At 43.8% G+C, this 18,206-nt stretch overlaps 1 protein-coding gene across 1 annotated transcript in view; it reads right to left on the minus strand.

Annotated features, from left to right (window-relative positions):
* Nucleotides 1–18,206, minus strand: part of LRPPRC (leucine rich pentatricopeptide repeat containing) — a 253,528-nt gene that overhangs the window by 63,036 nt on the left and 172,286 nt on the right. Inside the window, exons 27-30 of the mRNA XM_040351539.1 lie at nucleotides 17,460–17,550; nucleotides 11,232–11,374; nucleotides 9,551–9,626; nucleotides 4,675–4,801 (exon numbers count right to left, since the gene is read on the minus strand). Coding sequence (XP_040207473.1) covers nucleotides 4,675–4,801; nucleotides 9,551–9,626; nucleotides 11,232–11,374; nucleotides 17,460–17,550 — 437 coding nt within the window. The remainder of the gene's footprint in view (nucleotides 1–4,674; nucleotides 4,802–9,550; nucleotides 9,627–11,231; nucleotides 11,375–17,459; nucleotides 17,551–18,206) is intronic.

The following is an 18,206-nucleotide window of genomic DNA, read 5'->3' on the forward strand; positions in this document are numbered from 1 at the left end:
CATTCCACCAACCCACGACAGCTTATCCGACACTCCAACAATCCAGCAGACACGATCCATTAGAACTCCCCAGAATAAACGACACACAAGCTCTGTTCTCTGGTTCAAACGAATGACACTTTAATGGTAACTTAACTTTCTTATATACAGTTACAAAGCATGCTGCAGTAAGAAAAGGGACAATGACACACTCCACCCCCAACATCACACAACGGGTGCTTCAATACACATTCCGTTAGACAATGTCATTCAGATGAGCCAATTACTAATCATTACCCAGACGTTCTGGCTCTGCGACAAGTTACCCTCACCTGTTACACAAAACACATTCCTTTACTAAACATAATTGACATGCTAATTCACTACACCTGAAAGGTCAGACTTTCTGGCACTGAATCGACAGGAGTCAATTATTATAGCTGACATGGCAGACATCAGGACTGTTAGAGTGTGTTAACTCACAACACATATTAGCATCAATAGAACTTTCACACAATACAGGGCTAGTTAGCATAGCACAATAAAATATCTTAGGAGCCAGACTTAATTAACACTTCAACAGTATGTGTGTCCCCACATGAATGAGTCACTCTGCTATTGACCTGTTGTGGACAGAATTAACCACCTGTAATATTCCAAGATATCCTGCAATACATGAATTATCATTGTGCCATCTCATGTAATTCATATCATTTCTCAGGATGACCCTAGACCCAAGAGTCATTAGTGAAGCTGGCACAGGAGTACCTCGCATCCTTCAAAAGTCTCTGGGTATCACGGGCCATTCCGTTACAGTGACATTTTCCCATTTGTACCAATGTTAATTTTAATACATAAAAACATCACACAGCTGAAATGGCTCCATATCTGGCCAGTACACAACTATAGGTCCATAAAGCTGACAATACAACCAGCGCAAAGCAAAAAACCATGGCGTTTCACCTGCTGCCATACGCACGCATCTCAGAATTCAACAGCAGTCTCTATGCTCTAATGACAAAGAGTTTAATATCAGAAAGCCAAGGCAAGCTTTCAAATTAAGAAGCCGCCGAGCTTGTACACTGCATCTGTTTTCCAGCATCTGCCAAATGCACCGACCACTAATGAAATCCCAGCATAACTTTGCAAAGTTCCTTCCTAGATTAACAAAAGCGAAAATAAAAAAATCTCCTGCGGCAGGGAAAGCAGTGAGAGTAGCAAGGGGATAAAAAGGTCACTGTCATTTAGTGTATCAACAATCAAGATAAATCACAATGATCGTCTTGAGGCTAACCAATTGAGCAGTCTATTCTACCTACTGAAACTTACGCACTGAGCAGATTGGGAAGTAAGCAGGGTCATTGCTAAATTATTCCCATCAATCCCGCAAAATCCTTTGCCGGCACAATATGACCATCCTCTCTCAGTCACTTTCAGCTTCAGGGGGGTCAGAAATAGTCATCGGACTCGGGATTTTCTTAGCAATCCCCTTAATCCCTGCCTAAGCACTCATTGCTCAGTTCCTCTTCTTACTTTGTCCCATCTGTCGGAGGCCTTAAATCAACATTTCACGCGGGAGGGCTGTAAATTACATGAAGCTCGGGATTTACTTTCCCCCAATCTTTCAATCTTCAGTGTGATTAAATAGATGTTAGCCACTGTTACAGACCTAATCTTTCATTCCAATACTGCGACATCTCTAATTTCACGTCTCCCAGACTAGCTCTATATAGACAACACAAAACTCATTAGTAGTGAAGCAAATCGGCTACCGGCTTTTCGGTCTGTATTCCATATATGAATGCACAGATATTGCAGACTTTATTTTGTGCAACTGCAAAAGAAAGTCAGAGCAACAACCCTCACCAGAGGATCAGTGTCAGCAATAAGGCAGTACAGCCAGCCCTCCTGCTCAGCAGGTGCCCGGGCCCCCCCTTCAGAACGGATAGGGCCCTGGCCCAGTATAGGAGAGCTGATTGTACAGCCTCATCAGCAGCCCTGGGAACAAATCGAATTTGTTAAACAAGAAAAGCTGCTCCAGGTGCATGAGTCTCTGTTTAATTCCCACACACACTAGTCAGGTGCTAGCCCAGCTTGCATGCTGTGTAACAGGAAGAAATAATTCCGGGTGGCTGCACTTCCAAAAATCCTTTTATTGAAGCTTCATATGACAAGTGGTTGACAGATGGAGCAGGGGACAAAGAGGTAGACGCGCTTCGTGCAAATGTCTGTGCTTAGTCATTACCTCTCATTTTTTACTATGAAAATAAATAGACACCATTAGTGCTCACTCACACTATATTGCCAAAAGTCTTGGGATGCCTGCCTTTACACACACCTGAAATTTAATAGGATTCCAGTCTTGGTCCGTAGGGTTCAATATTGAGTTGGCCCACCCTTTGCAGCTATAACAGTTTCAACTCTTCTGGGAAGGTTGTCCACAAGGTTTAGGAGTGTGCCTATGGGAATGTTTGACTATTTTTCCAGTGCATTTGTGAGGTCAGGTATTGACTAGAAGGTCTGGCTTGCAGTCTCCGATCCAATTCATCTCAAAGGTGGTCTATTGGGTTGAGGTCAGGCCAGTCAAGTTCCTCCACCCCAAACTCGCTCATCCATGTCTTTACAAACCTTGTTTGTGCACTGGTGCGCAGTCATGTTGGAACCGGAGGGGACCATCCCCAAACTGTTCCTACAAAGTTGAAAGCATGAAAATAATCCAAAATGTCTCGGTAGGCTGACACCTTAAGAGTTCCCTTCACTGGAACTAAGGGCCCAACCCCTGAACAACCACCCCACACCATAATTCCCCCTCCACCAAACCTTACACTTGGCACAATGCAGTCAGGCAAGTACCGTTCTCCAGGCAACCACCAAACCCAGACACACCCATCAGATTTCCAGACAGTGAAGCGTGATTTATCACTCCAGAGAACACATCTCCACTGCTCCAGTCCAGTGGGAGCGTGCTTTACACCACTGCATCTGATCCTTTACATTGCACTCGGTGATGTAAGGCTTTTATGCAGCTGCTTGGCCATGGAAACTCATTCCATGAAGCTTTCTACGCACTGTTGTGCTAATCTGAAGGCCACACAAAGTTTAGAGGCCTGTAGCTAAATTCTGCACTGGCCAGTCACTTCACCGAGTATATGAAATGAAAGCATTTTTAACCACTTTGAAGCGGAGGTCCAGCCCCCCTACAAAAATGTACAAATACTATAGCTGCTGACTTTTAATATTAGGACACTTACCTGCCCAGGGATCCCGTGATGTCAGCACCCCAGCCGATTTTTCGATCGGCTCTTGGGTGCTGCCGCCACCATTTGTGGTATGGGAAGCCGGCCTTTCAACTTCACGACTAGTTCTCTACTGAGCATGTGTGAGGCGTGTTTCACTTTCTAAGTGGCCCGGTGGTGGAAAAAAGGAGGAGGGGGCCGAACTTCTGGGGGCCCTCATTGCATCTCTGTCGCCTGGAAGTGCGGACGTTCCCTTCCCTCCACCCCCGCCCAAAAGGTGCCAAATGTGGCACTGGAGTGGGTAAAGGAGCTTGCACTTTTGAGCGGAACTCCACTTTAAAGGACAAAAAATTGGCTTGGTAGAGTGAAAACACTTTATAGGCAACATATGTACTCACTTAGCACTGGTGTACATAGCATGACTTTTTTAATGCATTCTTTAGACAGAACAACATCAGGTGACAGTACAACACATGTTCCAGCAGTCATAGTAATACATAGAATGTTGTACACTATAAGTGGTAGTACGGAAGAGACATTACAATAAAGATTTAAAACAAAAGATTCAAAAGGCAGTGGTGTAGGTCGAGCTGGGTTATCATAAACAAGGTGCAAGAAGATGGGCCACCCCTAGTAATAGTCAAGGTACCTTGGCAATCCCGATGTTGAGTTTAACATTTTTCTCAAAAAGGGGAACGTGGGTAGAATTAAACTTTGGGAACTACGATTGTGGGGGGGAGTAGAGGTTAAGGCCCCATGTACACGGGACATTGCTAAACATACGTTCAGAGGAAGTTGGACACTTTTTTCAACTGTCCCTGAACTTCATTCAATATTATCGTATGTGCCCATGTAACACAGATCTCTTTTATTGCCGTTTTTGGGCAGTTGCGTTAAACAGCATTTCTTTGAAAGCAAAAAAATGGGTTCAGACGCAGAAGGTTACCACGTTCCACGACATTTAAAAAAAAAATAGTTTTTTTTAAACGCTTCTAAACGCAAACACGTCAAAACGCGGCATGTAAACGCAGCAAAACTGACATTTTAAACGTGGGTTACTATCTGTCAAGTTTAATAATTTAGGAGCAGTTGTAAAAACGTCCCGTGTACATGAAGCCTAAGATGCAAAGGAGGGAGGAGGGAAGTAGAACTGAATTTATCGATATGTCATGGTTATGGTTGCTAAAGCTGTGAAACCGATGCATGAATAAGAATGCAGGCAGACTGTGTTCCGATCTGTACATTGGGTCTACACAGACATACAGCTGGGGATGCACTTGGAGGCCCAGGCTGGCTGCATGGAACGCCTGTATATGTTGTGAAGGTGACGATGGCCCTTCGAATGGCTGTAGCTGTGGAATTCTAAACAACTGCTTCCACCACGTTCCCCTTACCCCAACAACAAATCCACAACGCATAACATGGAAAGTAAAGATATTCTTGAATGCTCGATACTCACACATCTGCTACATTCATAGCATTATCCAATAGGCCACCTTCCAGCAGTGCTTTAATAAGTCTTGCGTAGGCAGTTTTGGTTAGAGTTTTCTGGTTCTGCTCCAACTCCAGAAACAGACTGTATGCACCTAAAAACAATAAAAAATAAAATGTCTCAACACTATAGAACTTTTTCAGCAGTCTCATAGGCAGGCTTAATTCACTAAATTATGCTTAGTGAATCATCCACCTGACCACATAACATTTGGGGTTCTCAGGGTGAGGGGTACATACACTCACCGGCCACTTTATTAGGTACAGCTGTTCAATTGCTTGGTAACACAAATTGCTAATCAGCCAATCACATGGCAGCAACTCAATGCATTTAGGCCTCTAGACGTGGGATTAACCATTCATGAACAGCTTGTTTAACCACTTCCATACCAGGCACTTACGCAGCTTCCCGCCCAAGCCAATTTTCAGCTTTCAGCACTGTCGCACTTTGAATGGCAATTGCGCAGTCATGCTACACTGTACCCAAACAAAATTGGCGTCCTTTTTTCCCCACAAATAGAGCTTTCTTTTGGTGGTATTTTATCACCTCTGCGATTTTTTTTTTTTGCGCAACAACTAAAAAAAGGCTGAAAATTTGGAAAAAAAATTACGTTTTTATTTTTTTCTGTTAATTTTTTGTAAATAAGTTTTCTCTTTCAATTACGGGCACTGATATGGCGGCACTAATGGGCACCGATGAGATGGCACTGATGGACATCGATGAGGTAGTACTGACGGGCACAGATGAGGTGGCACTGATTGGCGGCGCTGGTATGCGACACTGATGGGCACTCATAGGCGGCACTGATGGTCACACATAGGTGGCACTGATGGGCACACATAGGCGGCACTGATGGGCACACATAGGCGGCACTGATGGGCACACATAGGCGGCACAGATGGGCACACATAGGCGATACTTATGGGTGGCACAGATGGGCACTGATAGGTGGGCACTGGGCATGGATGGGCACTGTGGGGTGGCACTGATGGACACTGTGGTGGCACTGATGGGACACTGTGGGGCAGCACTGATTTTGCCAGGTTGCCAGTCAGTGCCCATTTGTGGGCACTGATTGGTATCTTTTTTAGACTTCTTTTTTTATTTATTTTTTTGCAGGCTTTTTTTTTTTTTTTTGCAGGCTTTTTTTTTTTTTTGCCCACCCTGGTGGTCCACGGTGGGCATCCCTGGTGGTCCAGTGTGGCAATCCGAGGGGGGGCTGCGCTGATAAACAATCAGCGCGAACCCCCACTGTCAGGAGAGCCGCCGATCGGCTCTCCTCTACTCGCGTCTGTCAGACGCGAGTGAGGAAGAGCCATCAACGGCTCTTCCTGTTTACATCGTGATCAGCCGTGATTGGACACGGCTGATCACGTGGTAAAGAGTCTCCGCCGGAGGCTCTTTACCGAGATCGGAGATGCAGGGTGTCAGACTGACACCCCGCATCACCGATCGCCGCGATGCGCGCCCCCAAGGGCGCGCGGGGCATGAAATCCTGCAGGACGTTCTAGAACGTCCTGTCAGGATTTCATAACCACTTCCCGGACGTAAATCGGCTATAGGCCGGGCGGGAAGTGGTTGAGGAGTCAATACTTTCTAGAACCACATTTCTCTGCAATTACAGCTGCATGTCTTTTTGGGGATGTCCCTACCAGCTTTGCACATCTATAAGTAGGGATCAACCGATGTAGTTTTTTCGGTGCCGATACGATACCGATATTCAGTTCACCTCTCAGGCCAATGTCTGCCGATATTTTGTAAAAATTTTTTATCACTGTTATTGCTGTCACAAGGAATGTAAACATCCCCTGTGACAGTAATAGCATGTGGACTAGCATGGTGGAATCTGAGGTATACAAGACCCCAAACCCCTCCACTGCACTTGAAAGTAATAAAAACGTCAAGATCAGCGTTTTTGAATACTTTATATTCTTTAAAACTGGCACCTATAAGATGCCAGTAATCCGGGAATGATGCCATGACATTGCTTCCGGGTTACTAGTTCCGAGTTTTGGCTCTGTTCAGGTCTCCGGCCTGCCAGCAGATGTGTCAGCTGGTTGCTCGGGCCTCCCTGTGTTGTGGGATGGGAGAGCCTGGGCGAGCGGCAGGGGGGGGGGCAGGAGTCCCCTCCCGCTGCTTGTAATAACAGCCACAGCCTGTTATTACAATAAAGCCGACCACCCACTGTAAAGAACGGTACTGGTGTGATGCATGTACCACACCGGTAAAACCCCTTCAAGCAATAATCGGATACCGTTTTGCATCCGGTACTTAAGAAAAAGTGAATAACGGCCGATCCCTAATCTAGAGTGACATTTTTGCCCATTCTTCTTTGAAAAATAGCTCAAGCTCTGTCAGATTGGATAGAAAGCGTCTGTAAACACATGAATTTGCTTTGATCTAAACCAGTGGTCTCCAAACTGCGGCCCGGGGTCGGATGTGGCCCTTGGGGCCAGTGCCGGAACAAGGTCACCTAGTGCCCAGAGCGAACATGTCAAACTGCGCCCCCCAAGATGTATGAGCATTGTGTGTCAGCTAAATAAATTCCCCCTCCTCCAAGTATAAATCTGCCTCCCTGCTGAAATATCCCCTCCAACACAAACCCCCCTAAATCACTCTTAGCCCCCCTCCAAATTTTCCAAACTAGAATAAGACTCCCTGCCACTCCGCCAAATCCCCCCTTCCAACACAAATCCCCTGACCCCCAATCTCCTTGTGGTGCCCCCCTCCTCACATGATACCACAGTGCCCAGGGCAGCTTCCACTCCTGCCCACCCCTTGTTCCAGCCCTGCTTGGGGCACTATTTTATTCACCAACGCCAATGAAGGGCACAATTCCTTCCAATGACACCAACAATGAGGCACAGTTCCTACCAATGACATAAATAATGGGGCACAATACTTCCCAATTACATCAACGGTGTGGCCCATTGACACCAATGATGGGACACAATTCCTCCCAATGATAGGGCACAATTCTACCAATGACAGGGGATTGTACTCCCACTGGGACATTTTGTACTCCCGATGGTTACAGTCCAGCCCTCTTCGCCCCAGTCTCAAGTCTTTTGTAGACTTTAACAGGTTTTCTTCTAAGATTGTCCTATATTTGGCTACATCCATCTTCCCATCAACTCTGACCAGCTTCCCTGTCCCTGCTGAGGAAAACCATCCCCACAACATGATGCTGCCACCACCATATTTCATAATAAGGTTGGCGTGTTCAGGGTGAGGTGCAGTGTTAATTTTTCGCCACACATAGAGTTTTGCCTTTAGGCCAAAAAGCTACATTTTGGTCTCATCTCACCAGAGCACCTTCTTCCACGTTTGCCACATGGCTTCTAACTGCAAACGGGTCTTCTTTTGGCTTTCTTTTAACAATGTCTTTCTTCTTGCCACTCTTCTATAAAGGCCAGATTTGTGGAGAGCACGACTAATAGTTGTCCTGTGTACAGATTCTCCCACCTGAGCTGTGGATCTCTGCAGAGTTACCATGGGCCTCTTGGCTGCTTCTCTGATTAATGCTCTCCATGCCCGCCCAGTCAGTTTTGGTGGACGGTCAAGTCTTGGTAAATTTGCAGCTGTGCCATACTCTTTCCATTTTTTGGATGATGGATTGAACAGAGCTCCGTGAAATGTTCAAAGCATTTTTTTTTATAACCTAACCCTGCTTTACACTTCTCCAAAACTATCCCTGACCTGTCAGGTGTGTTACTTGGCCTTTATGATGCTGTTTTTTCACCAAGGTTCTCCAACAAACCTCAGAGGGCTTCACAGAACAGCTGTATTAATACTGAGATTAAGATACACACAGGTGGACTTTACTTAGGTGACTTCTGAAGGCAATTGTTTCCACTAGATGTTAGTTAGGGGCATCAGAATAAAGTGGGCCGACTACAAATGCACGCCACACTTTTCACATATTTGTAAAAAAAAATATCCTTCCACTTCACAATAATGTGCCACTTTGTGTTGGTCTACCACAGTGATGGCGAACCTTGGCACCCCAGATGTTTTGGAACTACATTTTCCATGATGGTCATGCACTCTGCAGTGTAGTTGAGCATCATGGGAAATGTAGTTCCAAAACATCTGGGTTGCCAAGGTTCACCATCACTGGTCTATCACATAAAATCACAATAAAGTTATTGGTTGTAACATGACAAAATGTGGAAAATTTCAAGGGGGTATGAATACTTTTTCAAGGCACTGTAGAGATCAACTTATTTATACACGCAATATTGTTCCGTGAATTGCTTCAATTTTTTGTTAATTTCCAAAATGAGTCTAGTCTGTTGCGTTGCCGGTACTGGGACACAAAAGAACACATGAATTTATTTGGTGAAGGCAGTTGTTTAGGCTGCAATGTTTGACTGATTAACAGTTTTATGTCACACATTAAAAATCACTGTCAGGCTATGAAAAGAAGTTTGACAAAATAGGTAGCCAGTTTTTTTTTTTTACATAGGAGAGCCTAAAGCGCTCAATGAAGCTGTAATCCAAAGTGATATGTGTGGAAGCAAATCTGAAAAATAATTGGGCTGGGATGAGACCTTTAAAACACAACTCAACTTTCTGTTGCAATAAGTTAAATACATTCCAGGAGCTTCAAAACAAAAAGGTAGCAAATATCTTAGGCCTTGCTAACATATTTTGGGGTATAGTGAAAATGTGCAGTTGAGGGGTTTAAAGGAATAAAGCACGCAAGGGGCAGTGGGGAGGTGGTGTGTTGCTTTGTAACAAGCAACAGAACATTTCCTTTACGTAAACAGGGATCTTGCAAGATTTTTTTTGGCAAGTTTACCTGAAATTTGTAGTTAAATATGTTGCAACATTAACATACCATTAAAATCCCCCGTCTTGCACAAATCCAGCAATCTTTTGTTATGGTCCTCTACGTGATAGTCTTCTTGCTTGAACTTGAAAACAAAGACAGAAAATGGCTCTAAGTGTAAGCACAATAAGTCAGAGCATTGTTACATTTCCTACAGCCAAGACCAGGAGTGTCAAAATTATTTTATTGTGGACCGCATAAACATTATTGTTGCCCTCAAAGGGCCAGTTTGTGTCTGCAAGACTATATAGGAGCACGTGGTGTACAGAGCGCAGGGTTGGGGGGGGATGCGCCACATACAGAGCGCAGGGTTGGGGGGTTGCGCCACATACAGAGCGCAGGGTTGGGGGGTTGCGCCACCTACAGAGCGCAGGGTTGGGGGGTTGCGCCACCTACAGAGCGCAGGGTTGGGGGGTTGCGCCACCTACAGAGCGCAGGGTTGGGGGGTTGCGCCACCTACAGAGCGCAGGGTTGGGGGGTTGCGCCACATACAGAGCGCAGGGTTGGGGGATTGCGCCACATACAGAGCGCAGGGTTGGGGGGTTGCACCACATACAGAGCGCAGGGTTGGGGGGTTGCGCCACATACAGAGCGCAGGGTTGGGGGGTTGCGCCACCTACAGAGCGCAGGGTTGGGGGGTTGCGCCACCTACAGAGCGCAGGGTTGGGGGGTGCGCCACCTACAGAGCGCAGAGTTGGGGGGTGCGCCACCTACAGAGCGCAGGGATGGGGGTGTGTGCCGCCTACAGAGCGCAGGGATGGGGGTGCGCTGTCTACAGAGCGCAGGGTTGGGGGGTGCGCCGCCTACAGAGCGAAGGGTTGGGGGAGTGCGCCGCCTACAGAGCGCAGGGTTGGGGGGGTGCGCTATGGGCATAGTTCAGGAGTACGCGACCTAAATCGCGCAGAGTTCAGGAGTACGCGACAGAAGCCTTCTGTGTTTACAAATGACAGCGGGATCAGAGGGTGAGGGCTGAAAATGGTAGAATGGAGTTCCGCAATGTTCCAGCTGCAAAACAGGGTGCGAAGGTCACATGACAAGGCCTGGCGGGCCGGATACGGCCTGCGGTCCTTGTGTTTGACATACGTGGTATAGACCAGTGTTTCTCAACTCCAGTCCTCAAGGCAGCCCAACTGGTCATGTTTTCAGGCTTTCCATTGTTTTGCACAGGTGACATGGTCAGTTTTTACTGCCTTAGTAATTACCAAAGCCGTTTCATCTGAGGGAAATCCTGAAAACATGACCTGTTGGGGCGCCTTAGGACTGAAATTGAGAAACACTGGCCTAGACCAATTTTTTTTAACCTGGAGGAGCGCTTGAAATAACCTTCCGGGCTCAGGGAACCCCTGCTAATAATTACTATAACTACAGATTATGGTACATGTGATGGTCACTAGGGACAATGCTCCTTATATTTGTGGTCAATGTCCCATTTACAACTTCTAAATAAAAATCGCAATGATAATCAATGGTCACTTAACCAAAAGGCAGGAATTGTCTATTTCTCAAGGAACCCCCGGAACTTATGGGGGAACCCTGGTTGAGAAAGGCTGGCCCAGACCGCAGAAGTTCACCAAGCGCAACTAGAATTTTCAGGTTTAGAAATGGCAGCCTCCATTTTCTTACACAAAAGGTTTACATTATAACAAGATGTTCAATACTCTACAAAAACGTAGTGAAGCAGTTTAGTTACCTCTGGGATGTGATGAAAAATATCTTGACCATTTTCCTTAAATAATTTGATGAACAGGCCACGGGTTTTCCCCGGTGCTGCGACTTTCTCCGCCTTCATTTTGTGCCAGAGTGGTATTGCCTTAGCCCAATCATTATTCTTTGCTGAAACACAGATATTATCAGTTTTACTTGTGTTTAAAGTGATACTATAGGTTTACGTTTAAAAAAATAAAACAAAAAACATGTCATATTGCCGACTGTGCAGTTCGTTTTGCACAGAGTGGCCCCGAGCGTCCTCTTCACAGCGGCTCTCTCGGCTCCTCCACGCAATAGATAACCCCCTCTGGAAAGCTCTCTACCGAGAGGAATACATTGCGGGCGCTCTCCCGTGTCATGCACTCTGCGTACATAGCTGCCGAGTGTATGACTTGGTCCCGCCCCGGCGGGCCGTGTCATTGGATCTGATTGACAGCAGCGGGAGTCAATGGCTATGCTGCCATCAATCTATCCAATGAAGAGCCAATAAGCCGTGGGAGAGTGACGAGGGATCACCCCACGGAAGTTCGGGGCTCAGGTAAGTAAAACGGGGGCTTGGGGGGCACCGGACAGTGCAAGGTGTTTTTTTTTTTACCTTAATGCATAGGATGCATTAACCCTTTCATGCCTAAGCCTATTTATGACATTTGGTGTTTACAAGTTAAATCCATATTTTTTGCTAGAAAATTACTTAGAACCCCCAAACATTATATATATATTATTTAGCAGGGAATCTAGAGAATAAAATAGCGATTGTTGAAATATTTTATGTCTCACGGTATTTGTGAGGCGGTGTTTCAAACGCAACTTTTTGGGAAAAATTTACTTTCATGAATTTAAAAAAAATGAAAAAGTAAAGTTGGCCCAATTTTTTTGCATAATGTGAAAGATGATGTTACACTGAGTAAATAGATACCAAGCATGTCACGCTTTATAATTGCACGCACTTGTGGAATGGCGACAAACTACGGTAACTAAAAATCTCCATAGGCGACCTTTTAAACTTTTTTTATGGTTACCAGGTTAGAGTTACAGAGGAGGTCTAGTGCTAGAATTATTGCTCTCACTCCGACGATACCTCACATGTGCAATTTGAACACCGGTTTCATATGTGGGCGCGACTTCCGTATGCGTTTTCTTTGTTGTGCAAGCTCGCGGGGAGGGGGGCACTTGAAATTTTTTTTTTTATCACTTTTATTGCTGTCACAAGGAATGTAAACATCCCTTGTGACATTAATAGGTGGTGACAGGTACTCTTTAAAAGACCCCCGATCCCTCCTTTGCACTTCAAAGTATTCAGATTGCCGAAAACGCAGATTCTGAATACTGTGTACTTTTTTAAATCCGGCGCCATTGGCAGCCGAGAAACCCGGAAGTGACGTCATGACGTTGCTTCTGTGTTTCCATTGTGGAGACTGAATCAAAGCCGTTTACGGCTTAGTTTCAGTCTGTGCCTGGACACTGGAGGCGCGAGATGGAGGATCGGGTCTCCTGGTGGGACGGGAGGCCCGGTCAGAGCGGCGAGAGGGGGGGGATGTCCCCTCCCGCTCCTCCGGCATAACAACCGAGCGGCTTTTAGCCGCATCGGTTATGTCTGGATAGCCAATCTCCCGCTCTAAACAACGGTACTGGGATGATGCCTGCAGCTGCAGGCATCATCCCGGTATAACCCCCGAAAGCCAAGGACGCATATATGCGTACGCTCGGCGTAAAGGGTTAAGGTGAAAAAACACGAGGCTTTACAACCCCTTTAAGGAGCAGGCCTTTTTCTGACACGTGTTGCTTACAGGGCCGAAACAACTAAAAGATTATGAAATTAATCGATTACAATTTTCATAATCGATTAATCGGCCAGTAACATAATGGGATTAAAAAAAACTAAAATTAGCCCTTTATAGTACAAAAAAGCAAATCGCTACTGTAAATATTACTTTCACTGTCCCACAGTAAAAAAGATTTGCTCTTTTTGTACTTATTTTTGTTTTTTTAACCACATGATGCTACTAAACATTTCAGGCCTGGGGTCACACCTCTGTTTTTTTATGTTTTTTGCAGAAACACACTACAGTTCATTTACATGTTTTCCTATGGGACACGTTCATGATTTCTTTTCAGCTGCTGCGTATTTGGAAAGGGCAAGGACTTTTTAACGCAAAACGGTGCCATTTTGTTTTTTTTGGTTCAATATATTTCAATGGAGAAGCTGCAGAAAAGCATGGAATGTGTTTTTGCAGCAATTTGTGTTTTGTAATCTGCCCAACAACAAATTGGCCCAAAAAATTTAAAAAATTCAATTTTTTTTAAGGCATCCGATTAATCGAAACAATAATCGGCCAACTAAAAGATTACGAAAATAATCGTTAGTTGCAGCCCTAGTTGCTTACAAGTAAAAATCTGTAAAAAAAATTTAGCCAGAAAATTACTTGGAACTCCCAAACATTACATATATATTTTTAAGCAGAGACCATAGAGAATAAAATGGTAGTAATCATAATTAATGTCACACATTAGTTTTTCACCAAAACAAATTTTTGGGGAAAAAACACAGTTAAATTAATAATAAAAAAAAAAAACATAATATGTAGCCCAATTTTTAGTATATGAAAGATGACATTACACCAAGTTAATTGATACCCAGCATGTCATGCTTTTTAAATTGTGCACGCTCGTGGAATGGCACCAAACTACGGTACTTAAAAATCTCCATAGGTGACATATTTAAAATTTCTACAGGTTACCAGTTCAGAGTTACACAGGTGGTCTAGAGCTAGAATCATTGCTCTCGCTCAGACGTTTACGCTGATACCTCACATGTGTGGTGTGAACCCCGTTTACATATGTTTGTGTGACCTACAAATGTGTTTACTACTGTGCGTGCTCATGCAGGGGTTGGGGGGTGCTATTCCTATTTATTTGCTTTTTTTATTCTTTTTTCATTTTTATACTGTCCCTTTAAAAGACGTGAATTGTTTTTCACTTTTAGTGCCATCGCAAGTAATGTAACAATACAGCATGGCAGGTTCTCTTTAGAACCCCAGATCTCTCCATAAAGAGGACCTGCCATGCTGTATTGTTACATTTCTTGTGATAACACTAAAAGTGAAAAAACAAAAAACGCAGGCACAATTTTCATACTTTTGGCTCTGTATATCACCAGAATAAAATAAAAACGAAACAATCCAAATAAATTTGAATTTGAAGTGCAGACTTTCAGTTTTAGTTGAACATAAATATCAAGTACAACATTTTAGGAACGGCAACCATTTTTTATACACAGTCCCCCGATTTTCAGGGGCTCAAATGTAATTGGACAAATGAAGAGAATCATAAAAAAAAAAATTCATTTTTAATATTTTGTTGAGAATCCTTTACTGACTGCCTGAAGTCTGGAACCCATGGACATTACCAAAGACTGGGTTTCCTTCTTTCTGAAGCTTTGCCAGGCTCTAACTGCAGCTGTCTTCAGTTCTTTATTTGTTGGTCTTTCTGCCTTTAGTTTTGCCTTCAGCAAGTGAAATGCAAGCCATGCATGCCCATGCCATCACACGGTCTCCACCATGTTTTCAGATGGCGTGTTCTTTTATTATCACAAGCTGTTCCCAGTATTCTCCACACTTTTTTCTTCCCATCATTCTGGTACAGATTTATCTTAGATTCATACGTCCAAAGAATGCATTTCCAGAACGGGTCTGGTGTTTTTAGATTTTTTTGTCAAAGTCTAATCTGGCTTTTCTATTCTTTCAGCTTATATATGGTTTGCACCTTGTGGTGAACCCTCTGTATTTGCTCTTGTGAAGTCTTCTTTTTATTGTTGACTTTGAAAATGATACCTCCAACTCCTGAATGTCCTTCACTTGTCTGGATGTTGTGAATGGGGTTTTCTTTACCATAGAGAGAGGATTCTGCAATCATCCACCACGGTTGTCTTCAGTGGACGTCCAGGCCTTTATATGTTGCTGAGCTTACCAGTAAGTTCTTCTTTGCTCAGCATGATTTGGCCACTCCTAATGTTGCTGCTATTTCTCTGATGGATTTGTTTTGTTTTTGAAGCCCTACAATGGCACGTTTCACTTGCATGGACTGCTCCTTTGAACGCATAATGTAGGTTCACAGCAATAGATTCCAAATTCAAATACCACAATTGGAATCAACTCCAGACATTTTATCTGCTTACTTGAAGAAATAACAAAGGAGTAGCCCATACCTGGCCAATAAACAGTTTTTGATTCAATTGTACAATTACTTTTGTTCCCTTGAAAAAAAGTGGAGGGTGGCTATTCTTAAGAGCTGTAATTCCTAAACCATTCCTCTGATTTGGATGTACATACCCTCAAAATAAATCCAAGAGTGTGCACTCTCAGTCCATATCCATTATATACAGTTGTGCTTATAAGTTTACACACTCTGGCAGAATTTATGATTTCTTGGCCATTTTTCAGAGAATATGAATGAAAACACAAACATTTCTTTCACTCATGGTTAGCGTTTGGCTGAAGCCATTATCAATCAACTGTGTTTACTTTTTTTTAAATCATAACAACCCAAAAGACCCTGATCAAAAGTTTACATACCCTGGTTATTTTGGCCTGATAACATGCACGCAAGTTGACACAAAGGGGTTTGAATGGCTCTTAATGGTAACCATCCTCATCTGTGATCGGTTTGCTTGTAATTAGTGTGTGTGTATAAAAGGTCAATGAGTTTCTGGACTCCTGACAGACCCTTGCATCTTTCATCCAGCGCTACACTGACATTTCTGGATTCTGAGTCATGGGGAAAGCAAAAGAATTGTCAAAGGATCTGCGGGAAAAATTAGTTGAACTGTATAAAACAGGAAAGGGATATAAAAAGATATCCAAGAAATTGAGAATGCCAATCAGCAGTGTTCAAACTCTAAATCAAGAAGTGGAAAATGAGAGGTTCTGTTGAAACCAAACCACGGTCAGGTAGACCAACTAAAATTTCAGCTACAACGGCCAGGAAAATTGTCTGGGATGCAAAGAAAAACCCACAAATAACTTCAGGTGAAATACAGGACTCTCTGAAAACATGTGGTGTGGTTGTTTTAAGATGTACAATAAGGAGGCACTTGAAGAAAGATGGGCTGCATGGTCGAGTCACCAGAAGAAAGCCATTACTACACAAATGCCACAAAGTATCCCACTTACAATACGCCAAACAGCACAGAGACAAGCCTCAAATCTTCTGGCACAAAGTCATTTGGAGTGATGAGACCAAAATTTAGCTTTTTGGCCACAACCATAAACGCTACATTTGGAGAGGAGACAACAAGGCCTATGATGAAATGTACACCATTCCTACTGTGAAACACGGAGGTGGATCTTTGATGTTTTGGGGATGTGCGAGTTACAAAGGCACAGGGAATTTGGTTAAAATTGATGGCAAGATGAATGCAGTATGTTATCATAAAATACTGGAGGAACATTTGCATTCATCAGCCAGGAAGCTGCGCATGGGACGTACTTGTACATTCCAACATGACAATGATCCAAAACACAAGGCCAAGTCGACCTGTCATTGGCTACAGGAGAATAAGGTGAAGGTTCTGGAGTGGCCATCTCAGTCTCTTGACCTCAATATCTTTGAGCCACTGTGGGGAGATCTAAAACGTGCAGTTCATGCAAGACAGCCCAAGAATTTACAGGAACTGGAGGCTTTTTGCCAAGAGGAATGGGCAGCTTTACCATCTGAGAAGATAAAGAGCCTCATCCACAAATCCCACAAAAGACTTCAAGCTGTCATTGATGTTAAAGGGGGCAGTAGAGGGTATTAAGAACTGGGGTATGTAAACTTTTAATCAGGGTCATTTGGGTAGTTTCTGTTGTGATTATGATTTAAAAAGAGTTAACACAGTTGATTGATAATAAATGGCTTTAGCCAAACACTAACCATAAGTGGAAGAAAAGTTTTTGTGTTATCATTCATATTCTCTGAAAAATGGGCAAGAAATCATAAATTCTGCCAGGGTATGTAAACTTATGAGCACAACTGTAACTATAGCTTGAATATGTTTTGGTAAATACCTAAAAAAATAAAAAATTGTGCCTGTGTCCAAATATTTATGGACCTAGATATACAAGTAAAAAACTTATGTAGGAAGATTTGTTTTATCTCTGTGTATCGTCTGAGGCTGTTCACTTCACCGGGTATATGTGAGGGTTTACATTCACTTTAAGTATAGAATACCTACCATACAGGCGCAGCAGTTGAAAATAAAGCTCTGCCCTGTCACATCCATATAGGGCCTGTGTGAGCTCCACACCTTTCTCCATCGCTTCTACCTGTAGCAACAATAATAAAAAAAAAAAGTTTCCAGTCAAGGATCACAGAATGCAGTCATATTTTGCAACACGTGCCATTTATATGCAGAGCTTTCTGTGTGTTAATGTATAAAAACTGTAGCAGGGAAAAGCGAAAGCACAGACCATCACATCTAAAAATCTAAGACCCCGTTCACACTGAGGTGCTTTGCAGGTGCTATAACGCTAAAAATAGTGCCTGCAAAGCGCCCTAAAAGAGCCACTCCTCACATTCCAGTGAGAAAGCCTGAGGGCTTTCACACTAGAGCGGTGCACTAACAGGACGCTAAAGAAAGTCCTGATAGCATCATCTTTAGAGCGGTGTGTGTATACCGCTCCTGCCCATTGAAATCAAAGGGCACCTCGTCTATACTGCAGCAGCGCTTTACAGTGTTTTTAACCCTTTTTAGGCCACTAGCAGGGGTTAAAAGCACCCTGCTAGCGACCGAATAGCGCTGCGAAATTGACGGTAAAGCGCCGCTTAAAATAACGGCACTTTATCGCCAACGCACCCACCGCCCCCAGTGTGAAAGGGGCCTAAGTAGTTGATGGTCCTTTATTGTAGCAAAGTGTCTTCAGTGTTGTCACATGAAAAGATAGAATAAAATATTTACAAAAATCTAAGGGGTGTACTCACT

The sequence above is a fragment of the Rana temporaria genome, chromosome 4 (assembly GCF_905171775.1).
Source record: "Rana temporaria chromosome 4, aRanTem1.1, whole genome shotgun sequence".
Classification (NCBI taxonomy): Eukaryota; Metazoa; Chordata; class Amphibia; order Anura; family Ranidae; genus Rana; species Rana temporaria.